General features: G+C 35.9%; 1 protein-coding gene across 5 annotated transcripts in view; it reads left to right on the top strand.

Annotated features, from left to right (window-relative positions):
- Nucleotides 1–25,143, top strand: part of LOC135206674 (netrin receptor UNC5B-b-like) — a 429,533-nt gene that overhangs the window by 264,311 nt on the left and 140,079 nt on the right. For 4 of the 5 annotated variants that reach the window (XM_064238058.1, XM_064238057.1, XM_064238055.1 and 1 more), the window contains 2 exons: nucleotides 20,881–21,048; nucleotides 21,642–21,860. In XM_064238058.1, coding sequence (XP_064094128.1) covers nucleotides 20,881–21,048; nucleotides 21,642–21,860 — 387 coding nt within the window. The remainder of the gene's footprint in view (nucleotides 1–20,880; nucleotides 21,049–21,641; nucleotides 21,861–25,143) is intronic. The other variant, XM_064238059.1, reaches the window with a different exon arrangement.

Here is a 25,143-nt window from a genome sequence, read left to right as displayed (position 1 = left end):
GCAGGTGAAGCTCAGACACGTTTTAAGATATATGAAGAGCAAAATTTTTGCTGCATTAGTTTATTTCGTACACTTTCAGGTTTTCTTGAAACTCATATATCTGTGTAATGATGAAAAGCTTTTAAATTCGGTCACTTAATACTTACCGACATTTCTATCTTAAATTTAAGTACTATTATCTTGAAAATTCACATTACATGGAATGCTTTGCGTCAAAAAGTAATATTTGAAATTGAAGCTGACCTGTGCTTTTTAACTCATTTAATTAGTCTAATGCATTTAGCTTTATTTGTTTGCTGAATGCTAAAGCGCACAATGCGAATATTCGGTTAGAAAGGAATTAGTTTTCAAGATGTATAACCAAAACGTATTCACTGAATTCATGTTGGATTTCCGTGTTGACAACTTGACTTGTGACTTTGCTCGCAGGTAGTGCTACATGCATATTTCAAGAAATGTCGTAACCGTACTGAAACTCCTGTACACATAGACGCGCTGTGCTTGAATATGCAAGGTGCATGTACTATAGTAGATTCACATCAGCCTTGCATTTGATGTCTAGGCCAGTCCCTGAGGACGCTCCTGATTGGCTGTTGATAAGCCAATCACGGGGCTGAAAACTCTGTCTCTCTCTAGGGTTCATATAGGCAGGATGTATGTTCCACTTCTGAGGGATACGTCTTTCAAAAGCATCCCTCAGGAGAGGTGGAATGTACATCATGCCTATATGAACTCTCGAGAGAGACTAAGAGTATCCAGCCCTGTCATTGGCTTATCAACACCCAATCAGGAGCGTCGTAATGGGACTGGGTCTAGAACATCAAATGCAACGGCTGATGGTTGATCTATGTTTAGTATAGGTACGCATTATTTAAATGGATTTGTTTTATATATTCATATATATGCGACTATATATGTATATTTGTATGTATACATATAATACACATATATATTGTGTATAAATGTATATGTATTATTTTATTTTTTTATGTATATTGTATGGTAATATATGTAGATGTTATGTGGTGTTTTATATTTATGTGTAGGGGGGGGGGTTTGGGTTATGTAATTTGTGTGTAAACTTAATACAATTATCTTCACTCACATTCATGCACGCTTGTGCGTATACATAACGACGGGCTTCGTAAACGTGATGACCATGGAGATGTTTTTTTTTTTTGGCTAATCTAATTTGAGCATGGTTGAGATATTTGACAAGTCTTAAACTGGTTGGCATTTGGATATATACTGCAAGCCGACTTTAATTGACGCTAAACAATTAAAAAAATTTCAATTTCATGCTTCAAATCAGCGGGGGGCGCAAATGATGAATGAAGGTGTAACGGCCAACAGATAGATGTAACATAGCTTCTTGCTAATTAGGTTTGCGGGCTCTCTTCCAAAACGGGAGAGAGAGAGAGAGAGAGAAGAAAGAGATAGCGAGAGAGAGAGAGAGAAGAGAGAGAGAAGAGAGAGAAGAACTGTCGGTACTTTAACCTGTTATTATGATCATTATTGTTTTTGTTGGTTTATTATCCTGTGAACTGTGCTGGAGAAATCGCTACCTCTTCTTCTCTCTCTTAAACAAACAGATTTGTATTATCATGTATTAATTTCTAGGATTTTTATTTTCTTATTGAATTGAATTGTTCAAGCGAATTCGTTTATTTGCCGCCGCCCCCCCCCCCTCCCTCGCTCTCTCTCTCTCTCTCTCTCTCTCTCTCTCTCTCTCTCTCTCTCTCTCTCTCTCTCTCTCTCATTGCAAACCTGGCATATTATACACCCACTTCTTAAAGATCAGTGACACGTCAGTGCCCTTCGAAGGGCGGCCTTACGAGGTGTAAATTGGACGGCCAGGTGTGAAGCGTCATTACGTGATTTCCCGGACGTCATTTGAGACTTCGTAGGCCTAAGGAAGCAGGTGAGGAGGGCGCAGACCAAAGGCGTCCCAGCATTAGGGCAAATCTTTTGGGCGGAGCGAGGGGGGGGGGGGGGGTTGGCGGGGCTGGGATGAAGTTGAAGAGCTATCAGGTGAAAGTGCGTGTTTTTTTTTTTTTTTTTTTTTTTTTTTTTTTTTTTTTTTTTTTTTTTTTTTTTTTTTTTTTACATCAAATGGGGGTGTGGGGCGGGGATAATAGTGATATCGTTTTAATTCTTTAATTACAGTGCTGTGTATTAAGCATTCTTGCGTTGTTAATCGAAAGGAAAGTTCTTCGTTTTTTTTTCTCGTTTTTTTTTTTTGTTCTTCCCAAGGCAGCTTTTTGTGAGGATATCGTACAACCGATAGCATGATGAACTAATGCTTTGTGAGCAAATTCGTTGTTATTTTCTTTGGGTTAAGGAAATCAATAATGACTCAAACTCTAGCATATGATTAATCGATGGTTTCGTTAGGAATTACCAGTGTCTCGGATTCCTGCAACTTTGTGGTCAAACTATATAGAATACTAGCCCGTGGCGGCGGACAGCCGTAGGCCGTCATTGTTTGAACCGTAATATCATCGTTATTTTTCATCTTACAAAAAATGTAAGATCATATTTAGAATCCTCGTGAAAAGTGTGAGCAGAATACAGTTTTCTTTTTCTCTACTACTAATATTAAAGATATTCGGAGCCAAACGGTACCCGGTTAAAATATCCCCTATATCATCGTTATTTTTTATCGGAGACGAAAAGTAAGAGCATATTTGAAAGCCGCGTGAAGCGTTTTATCAGATTAGCTCTTTCCATTTTTTTTCTAGGAATAATAATAAAGAAGTTAGCATGGCCGGATATCCAGATTAAAACGGTACCCGGGTAAACACCATCCTCTATAAAGTCTACATATAAGGTCCGACTTTGGTTCAGTTCGGTCCAGTAGTTTCGCCGTCTATAGCGAATAATACATACATACATACATGCATAGTCCCACCGTCAGCTTTATATAGAAGAATATAGATAACAGATATAGTGACGAATTATTTTGATAACCTGTTGTTGTTATATTCGTTATGTTTTTAGCCTTCTTGCAGATCCTTGCCATCGTCTGTCTGTCACTTAATGCTGCCATATTCGGTCTTAATTTAAGGTTTTGCTACATGGCGCACTCGTATTTCGGGATTCTCAAACCTCCTAGCTTCGTTTCTCTTGTGTTTCTCAAAGTCAGAACATGGATCCAGATTCTCTTAACAATCGAAGAAAATTTTTCCTCTCTTTTCTCCCTTCACGACCTCCAGAAATGCAGTTGCTATCAGTGTCAATCCAATCTTTCGTTTCGTTCCGTGTTATTTCTCTTTTATTCCTGTTCCTCTCCGTAGTAAACCATATTTGTTTATTTTTTATATATTTATTTATAATAGTAAGTATAGGTTCCAGAATGAAGAGACTGCTGAGTGTTGTGTACGAAATAGTAAATAAAAAATGTTTAAGAATGAGGAAAAGTTGTTCGTGCTGTTTTGCACTGCCTGTAGACTTGGGTAAAAACTACAGGGAATAACTTCATCCCTGTAGTTTTAGCTTTACATCGGAGGAATATTTTTAGTTTAGTAAATTCAGATTCTGTGAACTTACAAGTAATGAAATAAGGGTAACTGTCGCAAGGCTTCAACAAAGTTTATAGCCAAAGATTATAGCCAACAGATCGGAAGTTGTTATAATAAACATTGAAAATAGTTAAGTATATCTTAGTTATACCAGACCACTAAGCTGATTAACAGCTCTCCTAGGGCTGGCCCGAAGGATTAGATATTCTTTACGTGGCTAGGAACCAATTTGTTACCTAGCAACGGGACCTACAGTTTATTGTGGGATCCGGAACACATTATATCGAGAAATGAATTTCAATCACCAGAAACAAATTCCTCCGATTCCGCGTTGGCAAAGTCGAGAATCGAACTTCGGACCACCGGATTGGTAGACGAGCGCAGAAACCACTCGTCTAAAGGGGAACTATAGTGATAAGCATTGAAATTGAAATTAGGGTATAGCCAACGGAGTGGAAGTCGTTCTAATAAGCAGTGAAATCGGGGCATAGCCAACAGAACGGAAGTACTTGAAATAGGCGGGAGTTGTTGTAATAAGCAGTGAAATCAGTGTATAGCCAACGGAGCGGAAGTTGTCATTGCAATCCATTGATCAATATTTCAGTGAGACATGCCTCGTATATATTGCTCCGATATCTAGCGAAGTACGTTGGGTTAGGTCGGTTAATGGTAATGCAATTGTGTAGGCGCTCATTTGCCAATGGTTTAGATTTATGTAAATGTTAATTAATGTTTTATGTTCATTGCTAAGAAATTCGCCGTATCGTGATTAAACTTTTGTTTATAAAAAAAAGTAACAGTTATATGAATGAATTTTAATACATACAATACAGTTGATTTTTTATACAACAGTATAATCATTGTTACAATTCTAATAGATTTAATGATCAAATTATGGTAGTAATAATAATAATAATAATAATAATAATAATAATAATAATAATAAAGGACTTTTGTACCATTCTAATGATTTCGATAAGCATTCATTATTTTTGTCTAATCTTATTTTATCTCGATATGAGAGAGAGGAGAGAGAGAGAGAGAGAGAAACTTCATCCGTGACAAGCGCCTGAATCCAACACGTATCCAGAGAGAGAGAGAGAGAGAGAGAGAGAGAGATTCCTATCTCCCCTTGAGAACTTTTTATGGGGTCGAATTGTCTAATCCTGCCATATTTAAAGGGCGTGGATCCCCCCCTTACGCTCCATGACTCGACCCTTTGCTTACGGGATTAGGAGGAGGAGTCTTCCACGGGGCTCGTGGGGTCTTTCTTCGGCCGAAAGTCTTATTTTTATTATCGTCTTATTATTTCTGCTGGGCCGTGGGTGTGCCTTGTTAATGCTGGATTTTTATTCTCTTCATTATATTTTAATGATTTTTTATTTGTTTGTTTTTCATAAGAAGGTGGGGAGTTTTTTCTTGTTTTTATATCCTTGTTTTTTCTTTTTTCTTTCTATATGCGTTGACGGTTTGTATAAACCATCGACAAATATGAAATATTTGCGCGATATTATTATTATTGATTTTATTATTATTATTATTATTATTATTATTTTATTATTATTATCATCTCCCTGAGGGTGTCGTGCTACTGAAACTTGAAAAGTTCAAGAGGAGATGCGATGCATTACTACCCTAAAGGAATTCTTGCATTTTAAATAGTTTACTTCCATTTTTATCTATTTATTTATTGATTTCTTAATTTATTGCTTCTTTTCTAATAACTGATCTCGTCTTTCTGTATTTCTTATTACCTTCTGTTGCTTCTGTCCAATGAACAGATAATCTTTGGAAACATGAATTTCAAGTCAGTGCCCCCTATGGCCTTGTTCCTTATGAATAGGGTTCATCTTCTGAATAATAATAATAATAATAATAATAATAATAATAATAATTAATAAAAGAATAATTGATAATGAATAATGTAATAAATAAATAATAAGGTAGTTTGCAGAAAGCAGTAGCTTGCAATTAATAGTGATCGTAGAAGACTAATAAAAGTAGCATTTCTTACCTGTATCTTTCCTGGTTGATTTGTAGACAGTCGTCACCTGAAATATTTGGTAGAGTTATTTTTTTAACAAATCACATTTGTTATCATTGCGAGTAGTAATCTCTTATTTATGTGGTACAGCGCTAGCTCTGGTATTAGCAAAAAGACATATTGTCAGCAAAGCGTGTCTACACCATTACACTAATTACTTTTATTGCCAATAGTAGGAGAAACGTCTTATTACTGTTGTTGCTATGGGTTAGTTTTTTCTATAGAACAGACAACCCGTGCAGTCACGTTTGCTAGCAGCGTTGACCTCGAAATTAGGGAAAAACTATTGTAACCTATTGTTACGTAAATTAGGAAAAGACTTGATTATTGCTTATTGCTGTTAAATAGATTAGGAATAGACTTTATTGTTACCTATTATTTTTTAAAATAAATTAGGAAAGACTGCATTGTTACTTATTGCCCTGTTTAGTAAATTAGGAAGACTTTGTTACTTAATGCTGTGTTAAGGAGATTAGGACAAGGCTTTATCGTTACTTAATGCTCTGTTAAATAAATTAGGAAGACTTTATTGTTACTTATAATTGCTCTGTTGAATAAATTAAGAAAGACTTTGTTACCAATTGTTCTATTAATTTTTTATGTATAACTAAGGGTTACATAGGTTTATATGTATTCAATGAATTTCCATCAGTCGTATACTATTTAATATAAGATTTTATTTCTGTTACACGTATACGTTATCATAACTTATTCTTGTATTTATTTTTGATAATTCACAGCGAAGGTTCGCATGGGTTGATTCGTTTATTGATTTAATGTCATTTTTTTTGTTAAGAGGTAAAAAGTTTTACTGTATTTGTTTTAGAAATATTCTCTTCCTTTTACCTCAATAACAGATACACAAGTGAAAACTAAACCTTGTCGTCGATAACGCTCTCAAGTCACAATATTTCTCGCGTACAATTCGTCTGTTTCTCTTGCGACATTCAATATAACTCTAATAATCCGTCCTTTGTTGTCTTTTATTCTCTGAATTTGTTGTGTGCGCATTCTCGCCAGTCATCTCTTGCTTTGTGAAAAGTCAAGATATTGTTTGGGTGTTTCTGGGAGTTTTCCCCTTTTAAGGATGGGATCCTGCACGGATTTTCTCGGAAGAAAAGTCCTACGCTTTGGATCCACAGGAAGTGCACAAAAAAGAAGGCGCGAGCATGAAATTGGTGATTACAAAGGGACTTGTCAGTGATATATTCTTATGTTTGCTTATGGATGGTGTGGGCTGGAGAGGGAGTGTGTGTGTGTGGGGTGTGTGTTGTAACTGGCCAATATTCATATATATATATATATATATCTATATATATATATATATATATATATATATATATATATATCTATATATATCATAATATAGATGTGATATTCCAAACGATTGCACTTCTCTCTCTCTCTCTCTCTCTCTCTCGTCTCTCCTCTCTTCTTCTCTCTCTCTCGTCTCTCTCTCTCTCTCCTCTCTCTCTATATATTATATTATATAATATATATATATAATTAATATTATACTTATATCTTTATACTCTATATCTCTACCTCTATATCTCATATCTCTATATCTCTATCTTATATCTATATCTATATCTATATCTATATATATATTAATATTATATATATTATATATATATATATATATATATACATATATATATATATATATATATATGTATATATATATTATGTGTGTACATACAGAGAGAGAGAGAGAGCGAGAGAGAGAGAGAGAGAGAGAGAGAGAGATTGAGAGAGAGAGAGAGAGGGTGTAATCGTTTGAAAATATGTCAGATTTTTATTTTATGGCGACCCACATTGATTGCACCCGGGACTTTTCCCAATTAATTTTTCATAAAAGCTATAGACACCAAAAGGGAATAGGGATATCTTTATTATTTAAGAAAGGACAAAGGTATTTACCTGACACTTCTGTCCTGTGCTGTCCTGTCATTGTATCATCTGGATTCTCTCGCCCTTTGTGTATTGTTCCACCAGGGATAAAATGCCCTTTCATTAAGAGTGGGAAGTTTCTCGAAAAGAGCCAATTATCGATGTCACTTTGGTGTCGGGGCTCAGTGAACCACAAGTAATTTGGAACTGCCAAATACGAGCCCCGGACACTGTCCTTAAGACCGTTGCTTACTCAATCCTTGGACGTGATGTCTGTGATATTCCAACAAAGGAATTGCTGAGGGAATTATTTCAGGACCCGTTTTGCAACAAATTATTCTCTCTCTCTCTCTCTCTCTCTCTCTCTCTCTCTGTCCCGATCTCCTCGGATGGATAACATGTCTTTGAGACATCCTGATCCTTGTAACTCTCTCTCTTCCTACCTCCTCCTCCTCCACCACCTTTCTCTCTCTCTCTCTCTCTCTCTCTCTCTCTCTCTCTCTCTCTCTTTTCGGATGGGCTAACAAATCTTTGGGACATCCTAATCCTGGTAACTCTTTGTCTACCGCCCTCCTCTACTACGTCCTCTCCTCCTCCTCCTCCTTTCTCTCTCTCTGTCTCTCCTCCTCCTCCTCCTCCTCCTCTCCTCCTCCTCCTCCTCTCTCTCTCTCTCTCTCTCTCTCTCTCTCTCTCTCTCTCCAGTCCCCTTATTCAGTTCCCAGCATCTCCTGTAGTTGCGTAGTTCTTAACTGCCTTATCAGGTTTAAAGAAATTTTTCCCCCACCGAGGGCATGTTTGTGAGATTAGCCTCCCTGGACTTAGTGGGGCGTGTTGCTTTCTCTCGCTTCCCTTAAATGAACCAATCGAGTTTTTATTTGTCGTTTTTCTCCAGTCCTCCTTCAAGGGGCTGCTTAATTCGAGGCGTGTGGATCGTAATAGGTGTTCGATGTCGTCTTAGTAATGAACATGCTGTGATGAAAAACATGCAGACGTATATATGTGTATATACGTAGTTTGGTCGCCTTAGAATGAACAAGTGCCTTTGAAAATGTATAATTGTATGCATATTTGTGCGTACATTTGTATAGGAATAATTTTTTTTAGCACGCTTCGTTTTTTTATTTTCTTATTTTTTTCTAATTTGTTTTTGGGGTGATTCTTAAAGTCCCATTAGTTATCAGGTGGTACGCCTTATCCTGCTTAGATTTCCAGATGTCACAGTTTTTGGGGTAAGACTTTGTTGAACTTTACTATCACCATGACTAAAAAGTGCGTTTATATAGTGAAGTTATTTTACCATTCGTGGAAATAGCTATAAAAACAATGTTTCCGTACAGAAATTCGTTCTTCAATTCTACTTTTTTAAAAATAAACATCACATCCACCTACAGAAATTCGTTCTTCAATTTTTTTTTATAAACATCACATCCACCACAGAAATTACTGATATCATTCATGAAATATAATCTTCATTGAAGTGAAATTTAACAGCAATGTGCAGACACGCAAAAAGAAAATAAAGTAAAAATTAAGGAAAAGGCTCAGATATATTTGACACACTTCGTGCTCAGAAGTAATTGAGTAAAATATTGAGGAAAGAAAGTTAAAAAAGAAGAACTAAAAAGGGGACAAGATCCCTTAGAACTCCCTTTGAAGTTGCCGTCCCTTAATCTGGCGTTACTGAAGAGGAGGAGGAGTCCCGCCATCATCATATGGGCGCTATTAGGATGCATATGCTAATTATTGTTAAGCAGCTTTACGCCTTTGTTAGCAGGGAGTCCCAGTACTCGTAAGGAAGAGCCTTCTGCAGTGCGCGCTCTCTCTCTCTCTCTCTCTCTCTCTCTCTCTCTCTCTCTCTCTCTCTCTCAATCGGACGGGGAGAGAACGATTTGGACCCTTACCCTTGAAATTCTATCATGTCTGGTGACTTGAGGAGTGAGTTTTGTACCTGATTGCTAATCGGCTGTTGCGGGTTGCAGTTTGGTTGAGAGAGAGAGAGAGAGAGAGAGAGAGAGAGAGAGAGAGAGATTAGATCATTGCAATGCGAGGGCCTCGACAAGGTAATCGTGACGCCATAAGGTGAAGTATTTCACAAAATAATTTAATGAATTAGGCAGTTTTAAGTAGTAACCTTCAGCAACGCGGGACTAGAAATAAAAAATTACTTTAGATTTTAATATGGATTATATTTTCTCGTAATATTTCATAATCTGTATGGCTTATAGTTGGAGTTTTTAGAAAAAGTTGCGTATTATTTTGTTTATGTACAGGGTGGTCCGAAAGTCTTGTTACCTCTACCAAAAAGTACCAACAATAGAGGTACAGTATGCAATAAATGCAAAAATACATATCCTGGTTCAGTTTATTCATTGTAAGAAAACAATAGAACGAAATGAGAACACTGAACCACATAGAATAACAAGTAATACAGTAATAGAGAAGATGTACTGGATTCGTTTATTTGCTTTCAGCCATCTGAAAAAAAAACATATGAGGACAAAAAATTTTGAAAACTTAAAGTAATATTTTGGGGTAACAAGAATCAACTGAAAGTCGGTATATGTATTTTGTATTATGCAACACTTGTACCTATATTGTTGGTACTTTTTGGTAGGGGTAACGAGAATTTCGGATCACCTGTACATTACTTTTTTTATACATTCTTATATTGAACTTTAATGTGTAATGATTTTATTTTCACTGACTTAGGAAATAGATTAATGAGATACCATAGGAAATATGGTCATGTTCGCTATATTTCGACCTTGACTTATTTTTGAAAGTCACAGGTTGAATTTAATTTTATATGATAAACATTGATATTCGTAGATCAAATTGCGTACATTTACCAAGGTTATGGGTTAATTTATTTCTGAATAAATATTTGATTGTTTTAATGACATTGGGTGGTAGATATTGTGGGGATGTGACAATATTTTTTAGGTCACATAATAATTTAAAGGGCTTTTTTTTCTATTTTCACAATATGTTTAACCCCTTAGTGGGCAGTGCATTCCTTTAGGGTCTATGTAGCGTCCCTTCGGCGTAGCTACAACCCCTTTCATTCCTTTTACTTTACCTCTATTCTTATTCTCTTCCTTCCATCTGACTTTCCACCCTCTCTAACAATTGTTTCAACGCGCAGCTGCGAGGTTTTCCTCCTGTTACATCTTTCAAACCTTACTGTCAATTTCTCTTTCAGCGCTGAATGACCTCATAGGTCCCAGTGCGTGGCCTTTGGCTTAAATTCTATACTCCATTCTATACTTTAATATATTTAACCTCGACCTGTGTTTCAAGACCGCAGATCAGATTATGGAGTGAAGTTTTAGCATTTTCCTCTTCTGTGGATCTCAAACTTTTAGCGTTAAATGTCTCTGAGCTTCAGTATCTGAGTTTGGACATATAATAGCTGTGGGTGAAACGACAGTTTTCTGAGGGTTGGGATATTTCACCAAATCATTACATACCCATTACGCTTAAGTCTTCATAACTCTTATTCTTCTTACTGTCATTTGAATTACCTCATATGTCTTTCGACAGAATGTTTGTAATAGGCGTCTAGATTACATTTATGAGCAGTTGGCTTTGTTGGTGTCGAATTGTCTCTTTTGTTAGAAAAAATATAACTGAATTGTTCTTGTTTGTCATTGTTGTAGAAACTATTATTATTATTATTATTATTTTTTTTTTTTTTTTTTTTTTTTGCTCTATCACAGTCCTCCCAATTCGACTGGGTGGTATTTATAGTGTGGGGTTCCGGGTTGCATCCTGCCTCCTTAGGAGTCCATCACTCTTCTTACTATGTGTGCCGTTTCTAGGATCACACTCTTCTGCATGAGTCCTGGAGCTACTTCAGCCTCTAGTTTTTTCTAGATTCCTTTTCAGGGATCTTGGGATCGTGCCTAGTGCTCCTATGATTATGGGTACGATTTCCACTGGCATATCCCATATCCTTCTTATTTCTATTTTCAGATCTTGATACTTATCCATTTTTTTCCCTCTCTTTCTCTTCTACTCTGTTTGTCATTGTTGTAGAGATATTATTATTATTATTATTATTATTATTATTAATTATTATTATTATAGCCTACACACACATGTGGAATATGTACGTATGAGAACATCACCGTGATTTTTATCTAATCATTAAGCTTAATGATTACATTATATAATATATTTTATTAAATGAAATTTATAATTTAATAATAATAATATTATTAATTAATTATTATTTTATTCTTTAATTATTAGGATTAGTTAATTAATTTTATTATTCTTTTTTATTATTATTTTTAATTATTTTATTATTATTATTTATTTTTATTTATTTTTAACATTATTATTTATTTATTAGTTATTATTATTATTATTATTTATTATTATTATTATTTAATTATTTTTATTTATTCTTTAATTATTATTATTATTTGTTGATTACTGCTTGAGCAAAAATAAAACGCAAGAGATTTACCTATGTCCTGTAAATAACCGATTGAAAATGATACAGGTCTAACTTATCTTTTAACCAGTTCATGTTGATACGAAGTTTAATTATGTAATGCAGTTTAAATCGACAAGATACAGGTAGGCAATTTTATCATATTTTTAAAGATTAGATAAATCTTGATTAATAGACACCTGTGCTATCCTAAATTAACCACTTTTGAATGATTAAGGTATATTTTGAAGCCTGTCTGTTCATACTTTCGATATAATAACAATAACAATAACAATAACAATAACAATAATAATAATAATAATCATCATCATCTTTGGAGAATGCCCTCTTTCAAACAAACTTCATTTGAAAGTGTAGTCATTCTTCATATATTATATAATAATAATGATAATAGTGTCGACTGAAGATGAACCCACGGTAGAGTTCGAAAGCCTGTCATTAAGTTTTATGATATAAAATGTTACTACTGCTACCATCAGTATATTATTGTTGACCTTAAAGAACAAAGAGTAATAGTGTTAGTGATAATGCTTACATGAATGACTGATAGAGATGATGTAATTATCATGATTATAGATAAGAAGGAAAAACGTAGAAAGTAATTCTCTCTCTCTCTCTCTCTCTCTCTCTCTCTCTCTCTCTCTCTCTCTCTCTGGTTAATGTTGGAAAGTGTAATTTTTGTTAGAAACTGGCGTTATCTTTGATTATCATTCTCATTTGTTTTTTGTTTCCTAATCTTATGATAACGATCTTGTTTAGGCTAATATTATGAACTATATTAGGCTAGTATTATGAATTATACTGAATCGGTGTAATCATATAGTGTATATTTTAAGTAAACAAATATAGGGACTGCAATTTTATTCCACTATTTCACAGTGCAACAGCGAGGTTTTCCTCCTCTCTCACCGTTCAAACCTACCTATTCTCAATTTCCTTTCTAGCGCTGAATGACCTCGTACTCATAGGTCCCAGTGATTGTCCTTTGGCCTGCATTCTAAATTCCATTCCATTCCATTCCATTTATTCCTTCTTATAACTTGGAATTCCCAGAATTATGACACAACAATGGCATTTTTTAATATTAAAAATCAATATATATAAATTATTTGAAAAATAGAAATGTCATTTTTTTTACCAAAACAGCAATTTAATAATTAAAATTTAATCCGAACAACTTAGAATGTCTGTATTGCACTACCACAAAACATTATCCTCCTAATCGTTTTCCTCTCAAGTGCTACTGTCATCACATTTAGTGGAGCTAACAGATCCCTCATTGTCCTCATTACATCAATCTTTTTATATCTTTAAGCTTTACCATTACACTCTTTTGTTACCATCATCACGGCCGTCTTTCAATTAAATAGGTTACTGGTATCACATGAAACCTTTCAACACAACCATATCCACCATCATCACGGCGACTAGCGGCATCACCATCATCGTACGCATCATCATCATCATCCATTATCATCCAGATAATGACTGCTACGATACCTCTTGACTTTACGACACGGTTCTTTTCCCTCCCCTCCTCCTCCTCCTCCTCCTCCTCCTCCTATTGCAGATGAGACGATTTCCTCGTCGGATTATAATGAGCTGTTCGTCGGTGGAAACCGTCGCCAGAGATTAATTATTTAACTCCCTCGTCAAGCGTTCGTAGGAGGAGGAGGAGGAGGAGGAGGAGAGGGAAATAAGGGAAAAGGACGGAGGAGGAGGAGGAGGAGGAGGAGGAGGAGGAGGAGGAGGAGGAGGAGGAGGAGGAGGAGGAGGAGGGAAAAAAACTGCGTCCTACGTTGGGAGCTTTAGGAATTTGGCCCATTAATCATCCTCCGGGAATGAAATTTGTATAATCGAATGAAGGAGGAATTAATCCTAGAAGCTTAAAAAGGATCTTAGGGGATGAGGAGGGGAGGGGGAGGTGGGAGGTGGAGGAAGGTCCGATGGCGTGTTTTGGTGGTAGAGGGAGGAAGGGAGTGGAGGAGAGTTGGGTGGGGTATTTGGGATTTTGTCTTGAAACCCGGGTAAATATTTGCTTCGTGCCTTCGGCAACATCCTCCTTTGCCTTATGCCCCCGGGGGGGGGGGGGGCGTAGGGGCGTCCCGGAGTAATTATAAATCATAATGGTGCATAAATTGCTTGGCCTTAATGAATGTTCCTTCCTGATTGGCGGACATTGTCGATTTAATTATATTTAGAATATTGGCTTGTTGTTGCTTGGTGTAACTGAATGGATGTTCGGTTCATGAACATAATGTGTAGGTGTATGAAGAGTCTTCATTTTGTCAAGGTTTACTGCCCAGTGGTGCCTCTGCGATTCAACAGGAATATTATAGAAATATATAGCTCTCTCTCTCTCTCTCTCTCTCTCTCTCGCTCTCGTCTCTCTCTCTCTCTGCTTCTCTCTCTCTCTCTCTATATAAATATAAATATTAATATATTATATATATATATAATATATATATATATATAAAAGATATTATAATATATATTATATATATATATGTATGTATATGTATACATGAGTATGTGTGTGTGTAATTAATTGCTCAGATGACATTGACAGTACGTGATTTGTTAAAACTTGTAATCAAACTATTTTGGTTTTTAGTATCTATATATATATATAATATATATATATATATATACTATTATATTATATATTTATGATATTCTATATAAGTCTATATACATATAATTATATTTATATGTGTGTGTATGTATATATATATATAATATATATATATATATATATATATATATATATATATATATATATATAATGTGTGTGCGTGTTATTAATTGCTTAGATGACATTGACAGTTAGGTAATTTGTAAAAGTTGTAGTCAAACTTATTTTGCATCTTTATGCAACTGTGAAATACTGCTTTCCGAGTTCAAACTTGCTGGCCAACAGGACATTCAAAGAATGCCTGGCCTCTTATTTTTTCAGTTATTTCCCAATTATTGCACATCCCTTTGCTATTTTTTTCTCAAGAAGATGAACCAAATTAATAAAAATCTGAGAAGGGACAAATCCTTGGTTTAGTGAAGTGAGGAGAGTTTTAATTTAATTCAAAGATTTTGTAATAAGCTTGCGTGAAAAGTTCGACGGGGCTGCTTATCAGATTAATAAAAGAGAAAATGTGCTGTCCATTAATACAATAACAGCACCCTTATATATTGATGCGTCTTGAAATGTTTTCTTTTGAGGCGTTTTTCGTACACTGGATGTTTTCCTTTTAGCTTTCAACCAATGTCCAAGAGTTGATTTCTTATGAACCTTCGAAAAATGTCTCGACCACGTGGTCTGGAGTATTAGCAAGTGGCCTTATTTTCTTTTTTAGGGAATTGACTTAATTGTCGGTTTGTAATTAGGTTTATATAGTATAATATATATATATAAATATTAATATTATATATTATATAGTATAATATATATTATTATATAGAATATATCTCTATATTATATAATATATCTATCATATATATATATATATATTATATATATATTATATATTAACATTTATGTATTATAATTATCTTACATATCTCTCTCTAGTATATATATAGTCATCTATATTAGATATATCTTCTATATCTATCCTATTAAGATATATATGATATATAATAGATAGATATATATATAGATATATATATCATATATAGATATATATTTATTATATATATATATATATATTGTATAATATATATATATATATATTATATATATATACATATATATATATCTATATCTATATGTATATAAATAATATTTTATATAAATATATATTTTTATATGTATGTAAATTATATATATAAAAATTTAATGTGTATATATAATATATATATATATATATATATATATATATATATATTTATATATATATATATATATGTTTTATTATACCTCGCTGTCGTAGTGAAGTAATAATTCCATGGAAGGATAAGAACGTGAATTTCAATTGTAAATTATTTGTACATCATTCTTGTGAATTGAATCACCCATTGTCTTTGTGGCAGGGTCTAAGAGAAAAGAGAAGAGAGAGTAGAGTAGAGATAGAGGAGAGAGAGAGAGAGAGAGAATGTCTGTTTATATGCCGTATTTGATGACCCATGACTCTCCTCTCGTAATAATGGTGCAGTGTTCGATAGCCATAATAATAGCAATTATAATAGGTCACTTGACATGACTCCTTGCTTGTGCTTGGGTCAACAGCCAGCGAATCGAGTCGAGGATTCAATAATGCAATCGCAATTGCTTCGTGACCTTTCATTAGTCTCTCTCTCTCTCTCTCTTCTCTCTCTCTCTCTCTCTCTCTCTCTCTATTACGTATATTATTTCATACACTGAATTTAATAGCCAATGTAAGCTAAATGTAGAAATTAAGGCATTATTTATCTTTCTCTCTCTCTCTCTCTCATATTGTTTTCATGAAAATGCAAAAGAAGGTATATTTTTTATATTAAGAGTATCTTTTATTAATATGACAACTGCGATATACTCTCTCTCTCTCTCTCTCTCTCTCTCTCTCTCTCTCTCTCTCTCTCTCTCTCTGTTTCTCGTTAATATTTTCACGAAAAGAATTGTCTTTTTTGAGAGTTTGGTTCATAAGAAGCATTTTTATTAATTAATTATAAATGCAGAATTCTGCGATCTCTCTCTCTCTCTCTCCTCGTCTCTCTCTTCTCCTCCCCCCCTCTCCTCCTCTCCTCATCTCTCTCTCTCTCGGCAATTATTGGAATTGCTTGGCCGGTGTGTCTGGGGCCAGGCCAGCGGGAGCATCTCCCAGCGAGTCCATCAGGAGGATCTGAGAGGCTGATGCTTTCTCACGTCTTCAGTCAGTTAAGGGGAGACTTAATAATGACGGCTTTGATGCAATCGCCTGTTTGATAGATTGCCATTTCCTGGGCGTCCGGGTGGTGGCGGTGGTGGTGGTTGTTGTGGATTTCCTCCACTACCACTACCACCATTACTACCACTATCAGTCTCCTTGCTGATGTTGCGCTTCTCCGAGTTTATTGGAGAGAGCACCGCTATTGTTTGTTGTTCCGGGATGAGAGATGGAACGCGCCTTGATTGTTAATCCCTTGGAGCGTTATGTGCGTGTCTGTGCGTGTGTATGTGTGTGTGTGTGTGTGTGTGTGTGTGTGTGTGTGAGAGAGAGAGAGAGAGAGAGAGAGAGAGAGACTTTAGGTGATGTAGGCTACAGTGGGATGTTAATAATTGCAAAATTATTATTATTATTATTGTTATTATTATTATTATTTTTATTATTGTTTTTGTTGTTGGGAAATTAATACTTGTGCAATAATTGTTATTATTATTATTATTATTATTATTATTATTATTATTATTATTATTATTGTTGTTGTTGTTGTTGTTGTTGTTGTTGTTGTTGTTGTTGTTGTTGTTGTTGTTGAGTTAATACTTGCACAATTATTATTATTATTGCTGTTGTTGTTGTTGTTGTTTTTGTTGTTGTTGTTGTTAAATTCTACTATTTGTCTTCGCATTTGTTGTGTTAGATAGAAGTGCTTGTATTTTCACGTTTCTATATAAAGATAAAATTCTTCCCATTTCGAGAATTTTAATATAAGACTATAAATAAAATGACAAGAATTGATTATGCATGTTGTTAGGTACCTAGATATATATTTTGCCTCCAAATTTAGTGGAATTTGAGTAATTATGATTTTCTGAATCATAATTACATTTAAATGCTCCTCGTCTTGACATAAGGGATCGAAAAATAATGAAATGTAAGAGAGCAGAATAGCTGAGTGGCGATGGCAGGTAACCGACTAAGTTAAGGAAAATAGAATTCCATGATGCCATTACACCTGTCACACCTCACAATGTGTTTCTTTTAAAGATTCTTCCGGATTTTCCCCGTGTGTTTTTAACGAATCGAATATATGCTATAGTAGATTCACATCAACCGTGCATTTGATGTCTAGGCCCGTCCCTTACGACGCTCCTGATTGGCTGTTGATTAGCCAGTCACAGGGCTGGAAACTCCCAGTCTCTCTCGAGAGTTCACATAGGCAGGATGTATGTTCCACCTCTCCTGAAAGACGTATGCATCAGGAGGGGTGGAACATCGATCCTACCCATGTGAACTCTCGAGAGAGACTGAGAGTTTCCAGCCCTGTGATAGGTTTATCAACAGCCAATCAGGAGCACGGGCGATATGAATCTACTATAGTACAAAAGCTCCGTAGGGGGCTAGTACCGTCAGTGCACCCCATTCTGTGCAATGTAGGCATTACTTAAGGTTCTTTGCAGCGTCCCTTCGGCCCCTAGCTGCAACTACTTTCATTCATTTTGCTGTACCTCCGTTCATATTCTCTTTCTTCTATCTTACTGTCCACCCTCTCCTAACAATTGTTTCATAGTGCAACTGCGAGGTTATCCTCCTGTAACACCTTTCAAACCGTTTACTGTCAATTTCCGTTTCAGCGCTGAATGGCCTTAGTTGCCCCAGTGTTTGGCATAATGCCAATAATCTATATATAAAAAAACTAGTACATAAGACACTGCCATTTTAACGAATCGAAATGTACTACATAAGACATTGGCACTTGCTTATATGCTATATCATTGTAAAGCACTGGAACATAAGATGTATATTAGGTAGAGATGGACAGTAAATTCTTTATGCGATAAACCAACGTACATGATGATACAGATTTTTACAGACAAAGCGTTGCTACATACAAAGAACCAACGTATAATATATGATAATCTGAATGAAGAAGATGGCGCTTGTAACATTGATATGCAATGAGTTCAAATAAAATATGGATTCTCTGTCACATAATGATGTAAGGAATTGAAGATGTTTTTCAGCTTGCAGTCTGCAGAATTTGCTGCCTTGTACTCACTATTCCATTGACAATATTTCCGGACAGATCAGGTTAAAATGAATGAATATGGATCCTAGAATTCGGAACTGTAGCAGACAATGTATAAGCATGCAGAATGCAGAATTAGTATTATAAACAAATTAAGACAGCCTAGACGATACAAAATTCTCGTGTATTGTTTACAGTTAACTGTCGAGTAATGCATAGCACAGCTGACCAAGACAGCGCTACGATAACATTTTGTAAGACTTTTCCTGTAAGGGGTTAGTGCCGTCAGTGCATCTCACGTGGTGCACTGTAGGCATTACTAAAGGGTGTTTGCAGCACCCTTCGGCCCCTAGCTGTGCAAACTTTTTTTTTTTTTTTTTTTTTTTTTTTACCTCCATTTCGCTTCGTTTCCTCAATCGTGCTGTCCAACCACACTAACACTCTCTTTAACTGGCTTAAGCCCAGAGTGGTCTACGTATAGACAGCCCCAGTGCTTGTCTTGACAGCCTAAATTCCATGAAGATAAAATGTAAAAATAAAATAAAACCAAGGTACTGACAACCTTCGTTGTGAAATTGTTTGGTAGTTGGTGAGATTGAAATATAAATATTTTGTCATTTGCTCTCGGACTTGCATGAGTTATACATGTCTGTACAATATACTATCGGCGCTGAGTTGTATGCGAAGGCCCTTGTTAATACCTTGTTCAGTGTTCACCCACTAAACTAGACTTCCACTATCTGTTTGTCCATGACCCTTATTGATTGGAACTGGGAGGTTCATTAGTTTCACCGATATACCAATACACCTCCTCCTCCTCCTCCTCCTCCTGTGTTAAGGAGAGAGAGAGAGGAGAGAGAGAGAGAGAGAGAGAGAGAACTTTCTTCGTCCTTCTGGCAAAGGTATCGTTTGACTGACTGATTGCAAATCACCTGGCTGCCGTTGCACTGCCGGCGCCGCCGATGGAAACAGATACCTTGTATTTCATTTTATTTCTTTCCCGTCTGAGCAACTCTGGGATAGATTTACCTTAAGAAATTAAAAGTTTGGTCGTTTGTCGACGGGATGGATATGCGAAGGTTTGGGTAAATCATTTCGGTAATTTTTTTTTCTTTTGCGTTCGTGGATTTATTTGGGGAAGTTTTTTTTTTCTCGTCTGTCATCGATAAATACATTTTCATGTGTTCTCGTTTAATTCTCTCGCGAGATCGATTGGAACGGATTTTTAAACAATGCATTTGTTTGCAATTGCTTTTTGTTTGCAATTCTCCGTAGCGTAATGAGATGACACACGTAGAAGAAAATTGCTTAGGTAATTTACTGACTCAACATAAGCTTTTTTTTTTTTTACCAACTGATATCAAATTCATTTCAGTTATAGTGCCCCAAAACAGTTATTACACTTGACTTCGGTAATGAAAACTAATACAACATGTAACGGGGAGGATACTGTGTTGAGTTGAGATGTGTATTTCCATATAGCAGTTGATAACATACAAATGTCTTTTGTTACAAATATTTGACTATTCTCTACAGTCACTTCCGATCAACATGATGCCTTTGGGGACGTGTAAATTTACTTTTAATTTTGAGCTATTGTTGCAGAACATCTTGAGAACCAGGTGTTAATGCAACCTCTCCAAGTGTGCAACTATGTATGCTTAGTGCTTGTAAATGGACTATTTAGTTCTAATTTGGTTCTGATAGCGCAATTGATTATTAATTCCATTTAGAATGGAAAAAAGCAATGGAAGTTTTTACACAGGTTTTATTCTAGGGAAACACGATAGTGGTTTTCTCATTAATATTTTTGGTCTTAACCTGAAAGCTAAGTTTTTTTATTATCGATTTTAATTTGTTACAGATCGTCCACCTGTGACCCTTTTGTTAAAATCCGTAACAAGTAAAAAAAAATATTAATAAGTAAATAGATAAATAAAAAAGTGCCTAAGTTTTTTTTATCATCTATTTTAATTTGTTACAGTTCGTCCACCTGTGGTCCTTTTGTTAAAATCCGTAACAAGAAAAAAATGTTACCAATAAATTAATAAATTTAAAAAAAAGTCTTTTCTAATTTTGTACTTTTTTCCTTTCTCCAGTAGGTGACAGCGGTGAGAGCCTGGACCACCCAGGGGCGGCCCCAGGAGAAGCTCTGGTGGGCATGGATGACAGTTCGCCGCCCGTAATCCTAGAGGACCCCAAAGATGCCTACGTCATCAAGAACAAGCCTGCTGTCCTTACCTGCCGGGCGGCGCATGCGCTTAGAGGTAAAAGGAAATACAATTAGTGTAACTTTTGACTTTACTACATGGTTGGCTGCTTGAATCAATTCCATAAACCTGGTAATGTCTTAGCTTGTTAATCAGGAAAGTGTCTTGTTGAGAAAGTTCAGTTTGTCAGTTCTTCCTGTCCTATTTGCCGGCGTGGAATCTTGTTTCTTTGGATAAGATCATTTTAAAATAATTTCGCAAAAGTTTTGTCTCAGGTCTCTCTCTCACACACATTTATAGTTTTTGAGATATTTCGTTTTTGTAAAAAAAAGTTTGGGTTTATAATTTTTTTTCTCTCTCTCTCTCTCTCTTTCTCATCCTCTCTCTCTCTCTCTCTCCTCTCTCTATCTTCTCGCTCCTCTCCTCTCTCTCTCTCTCTCTCTCTCTCCTCTCTCTCTCATTTATTGCTTTAGAAATATTTGGTTTTTGTAGTATATGCAATAATTTATCTCTCTCTCTCTCTCTCTCTCTCTCTCTCTCTCTCTCTCTCTCTCTCTCTCATTCATAGCTTTTGAAATATTTTGTGTTTGTAGTATGTGTAATAACTTAGTTGTTTTAACTTTCTTTCCCCCCTTTCATCCCCGCCCCAGTCTTCTTCAAGTGCAACGGGGCCACCCCAGGTTCCGAGGACGAAACGGAGATGTCCTTCGTGGAACCGATGACGGGCGTGAGGGTGGTGGAGGTGCAGCTGCAAGTGAGGAAGAACATCCTGGAGGAGAACCACAGCCTCGACGGCTACATCTGCTACTGCGTCGCCTGGAGTTCCCGCGGAGAGACCAACAGCAAGTCCGCCAAGGTTTCCACTGCATGTGAGTTCATCTGATTTTCCTGTTAATCGAGATTCCCATTTTGCTAAGGTATGAAATCTCATCTCTCTCCTCTCTCTCTCTCTCTCTCTCTCTCTCTCTCTCTCACATGATATTTTATATAGGAATATACGTCCACATTTAGGCGTAAAATATTGCTGAATTATATAGCTAGACATTATTTGTGAAAACTAGATGTAAGGCAGAGTTGCGACTTTCTAGGCAAGGAAAAGCAGCTTAGATACAAACGTAAATAGTAAAGTTTATGTGTGTCTCTCTCTCTCTCTCTCTCTCTCTCTCTCTCTCTCTCTCTCTCTCTCTCTCTCTCATATTATTTATAGCTTGAAATTTTCTTTTTTATAAATAGTGTTACAATCTCTCTCTCTCTCTCTCTCTCTCTCTCTCTCATGATATTTTATATAAGAATATGCGTCCACATTTAGGCTTATATGGCTAGACATTATTTGTGAAAACTAGATGTTAGGCAGAGTTGCGACTTTCTAGGTAAGGAAAAGCAGCTTAGATACAAACATGAATAGTAAAGTTTATCTGGTACATTCAAGCACCTTACTATGGGTGTGGTGGTATGGGACCTATAACTGTATCATAAGTACCATTGGGTTGGGTTACACTAAGCCGTATTTATGCCAGCAGAGGCCGTTGCCCAAAGTTGAAGGGGTGGAAGGTAGTATGAGGCCTGATGTCGACATTGGGAATCTGCCCAACCGACAGAAACGAAGAACCACTGTAATCCTTCTTGTCGCCAACGATCTTGTTCAGCTTCTTCTTAAGGGGATTTTAACCCCTGTTGATCCTTCTTTTCAAGTCCTACTCTTTTTGTCACACCTGGAACCTCCCAGCCTTCTTGGATTATGTAGGGCAAGATCGATTGGCGATCTCCTGTTTTATTTATTTATTTATATATTTATTTGTTTATTATTTATTTTATTTTATACATTACTCTCTTATACGTATCAGTAGCTGCAGGGGAATGTAATATTGTTTTTCGTGATAAGTCTGATTTTTTTTGCCTTATCTGCCATAATGCTTTAGTAGTCAAACTACCCGAGAAGATTTTAATTATTCCCATTGCGCGCCTTTTTTAAACTTTTTTTTTTAGACCTATATTATTTCTGTAGTAGTTGCTCGGGATATATATGGGGCAGGGGGTATTTTGGTCGTTTTTTTACCCCCCCCCCCCCCCCCTTTTATCTTTTTCCTCTTTTTTATTTTTTTTTTTTTTTTTTTTTTTTTTTTTTTTTAGTCTCGGGTAAGTCGTCATCATCATCCAGTTCCTCCCTTCCTTCCTTTGGTAATTTCTTACCCTAGTAAGAATATATAAAGACTATTCGGTATAATATTCCGAAGATGCAACGACGAAGCTTAATTATTTTAGTTATTAATTTCCCTCCGTATTTCTCGGTCTGGTTTTCTTATCAAATCATCAGTGACGTTAGCTAGCGAGTCCTTCAGCGAAGCCTCCACGTCTGTAGATATTTTATACAGCAAAACCTAATCCCCGTAGGAGGGTAGTGCTGTCAGTGCACTTCATGCGGTGCACTGTAGGCAGTACTTAAGGTTCTTTCATTCCTTTCACTGTCCCTCCATTCATATTCTTTTCCCTCAGTCCTGATTCCTAACCCCTCCTAAACATTTTCAACACTTGATAACCTCATAGGTCCAACTTTTGGTATTTGGCTTAAATTATACATTCCAGTTGATTTTGTAGTCCAGTTATTCCAGCAGCATTTAATGTTTGATATTTCCTAATTCCTGTCAGTGATCTGGCTTTCTGTTGCCCAGTGAAAGCCTAGTTCATTTTTCTTCGAAGAACCCCCATATCTGGGCAACACACGGCTACCTCTGTATGGATTAATTTCAAACGGATATGACATCTCTTCTGTATAAATAACTAAATTGCAATCGTAATTCGAAAGTCCCCCCCCCCCCCCTCCTCATGTCTCTTCTAAAGCGAGCACACCTTATTTCATTATAAAATCGGGTTGGTGTGGCCGAATATACCGGGGCTTAATGAATAAAACTGAACGCATTTCCCCTACCGTTTAATTACACGTGATGAATAAATTGAATGCAATTTCGCACAAATGACAGTGAATATTTTCATCGGGATGTCTCGATTTTCAAGTCGAATATACATTATTCAGCGCGGTACCTATTACGGCGTCTCTCAATGACTTCATAAAGCTATCTTTAATGAGACATTTTTAAACATTTTTTTCTATTTTAGGGAGCAATTAAGCCACCAGTCGGCCGCAAAATAATGTTAACGCTTGTTAGAACTCAATGCGTTATTACTTTTATTTTGAATACAACTCGCGTAATTTATTCCCACATAGTTCACGAAAGGAAAATTGCCCTTTGACTTTCTTCAGAAGGCTGCAGAGGCCGATGCATAATTATGTATCACGGTGGCAAGTCACCGATGTGTATACTAGTATTGCACCAGCTCCGGCTTTCCGTATTTGCTTATGATTGGATGTGGGAAGCTTAATGCGATTGTTTTCAAGAAGATTCTATGGTTAGTTTTGAAGATATGGCGTCCCGCTTTTTCAGGGAAGGTTCGGTACTCGGCTACAGTTCGGGAATACGCATCCCGGTGGATAGATCTTGTACTCTGTAGAGCCTAGAGAGATTCGGTCAGCTGTATATTCAAAATGGCTTCTCATAGAGCACATATATTTTTTTGCCATTTATGTTAAGCGTATATTTCTGTATAATTAGGTATTTTAGCGTACAATTTTAAGTAATATTTCGCATTACAGTTGTCAGCATAATTAAAGTTTTTTTTGAAATCGGGTAAATGTAGCCTCTTTATTACAGTTCTGAAAAGTACTTCCATGTAAGCAATCTGCTTTTGCCGGCTTTCAGCCAGTGCTTTAGTTTCACAAACGCCAGTTATATTTTACTGACTATTGCATATAAGAGCAAGTAATGTCTGGCATTTTACTAACCATTGCTTATAAGAGTAAGTAATGTCTGGCATTTTACCGACTATTGCATAGAAGAGTAAATAATACCGAAGGTTAAAGTGGCAGTACTAACTATCGCATAGAATGGTAAATAATAACTGATTTTACTAACTGCATAAAGGAAAATAATCTGACATTTACTAACTATTGCATAGAAGAACGGGGCATGGTAAATAATTGCCTGGCATTTTTACTGCACTATTAGGATAGAAAGATTAAATAACTGCCTGGGCATTTTACTGTGACTTGCATAGGAAGAGTAAATAATGCCTGGCATTTGTGTGTTTTTAACTTGA

Source organism: Macrobrachium nipponense, chromosome 31 (assembly GCF_015104395.2).
Source record: "Macrobrachium nipponense isolate FS-2020 chromosome 31, ASM1510439v2, whole genome shotgun sequence".
Taxonomy (NCBI): domain Eukaryota; kingdom Metazoa; phylum Arthropoda; class Malacostraca; order Decapoda; family Palaemonidae; genus Macrobrachium; species Macrobrachium nipponense.
This window is presented reverse-complemented; position numbering and strand designations above follow the sequence as displayed.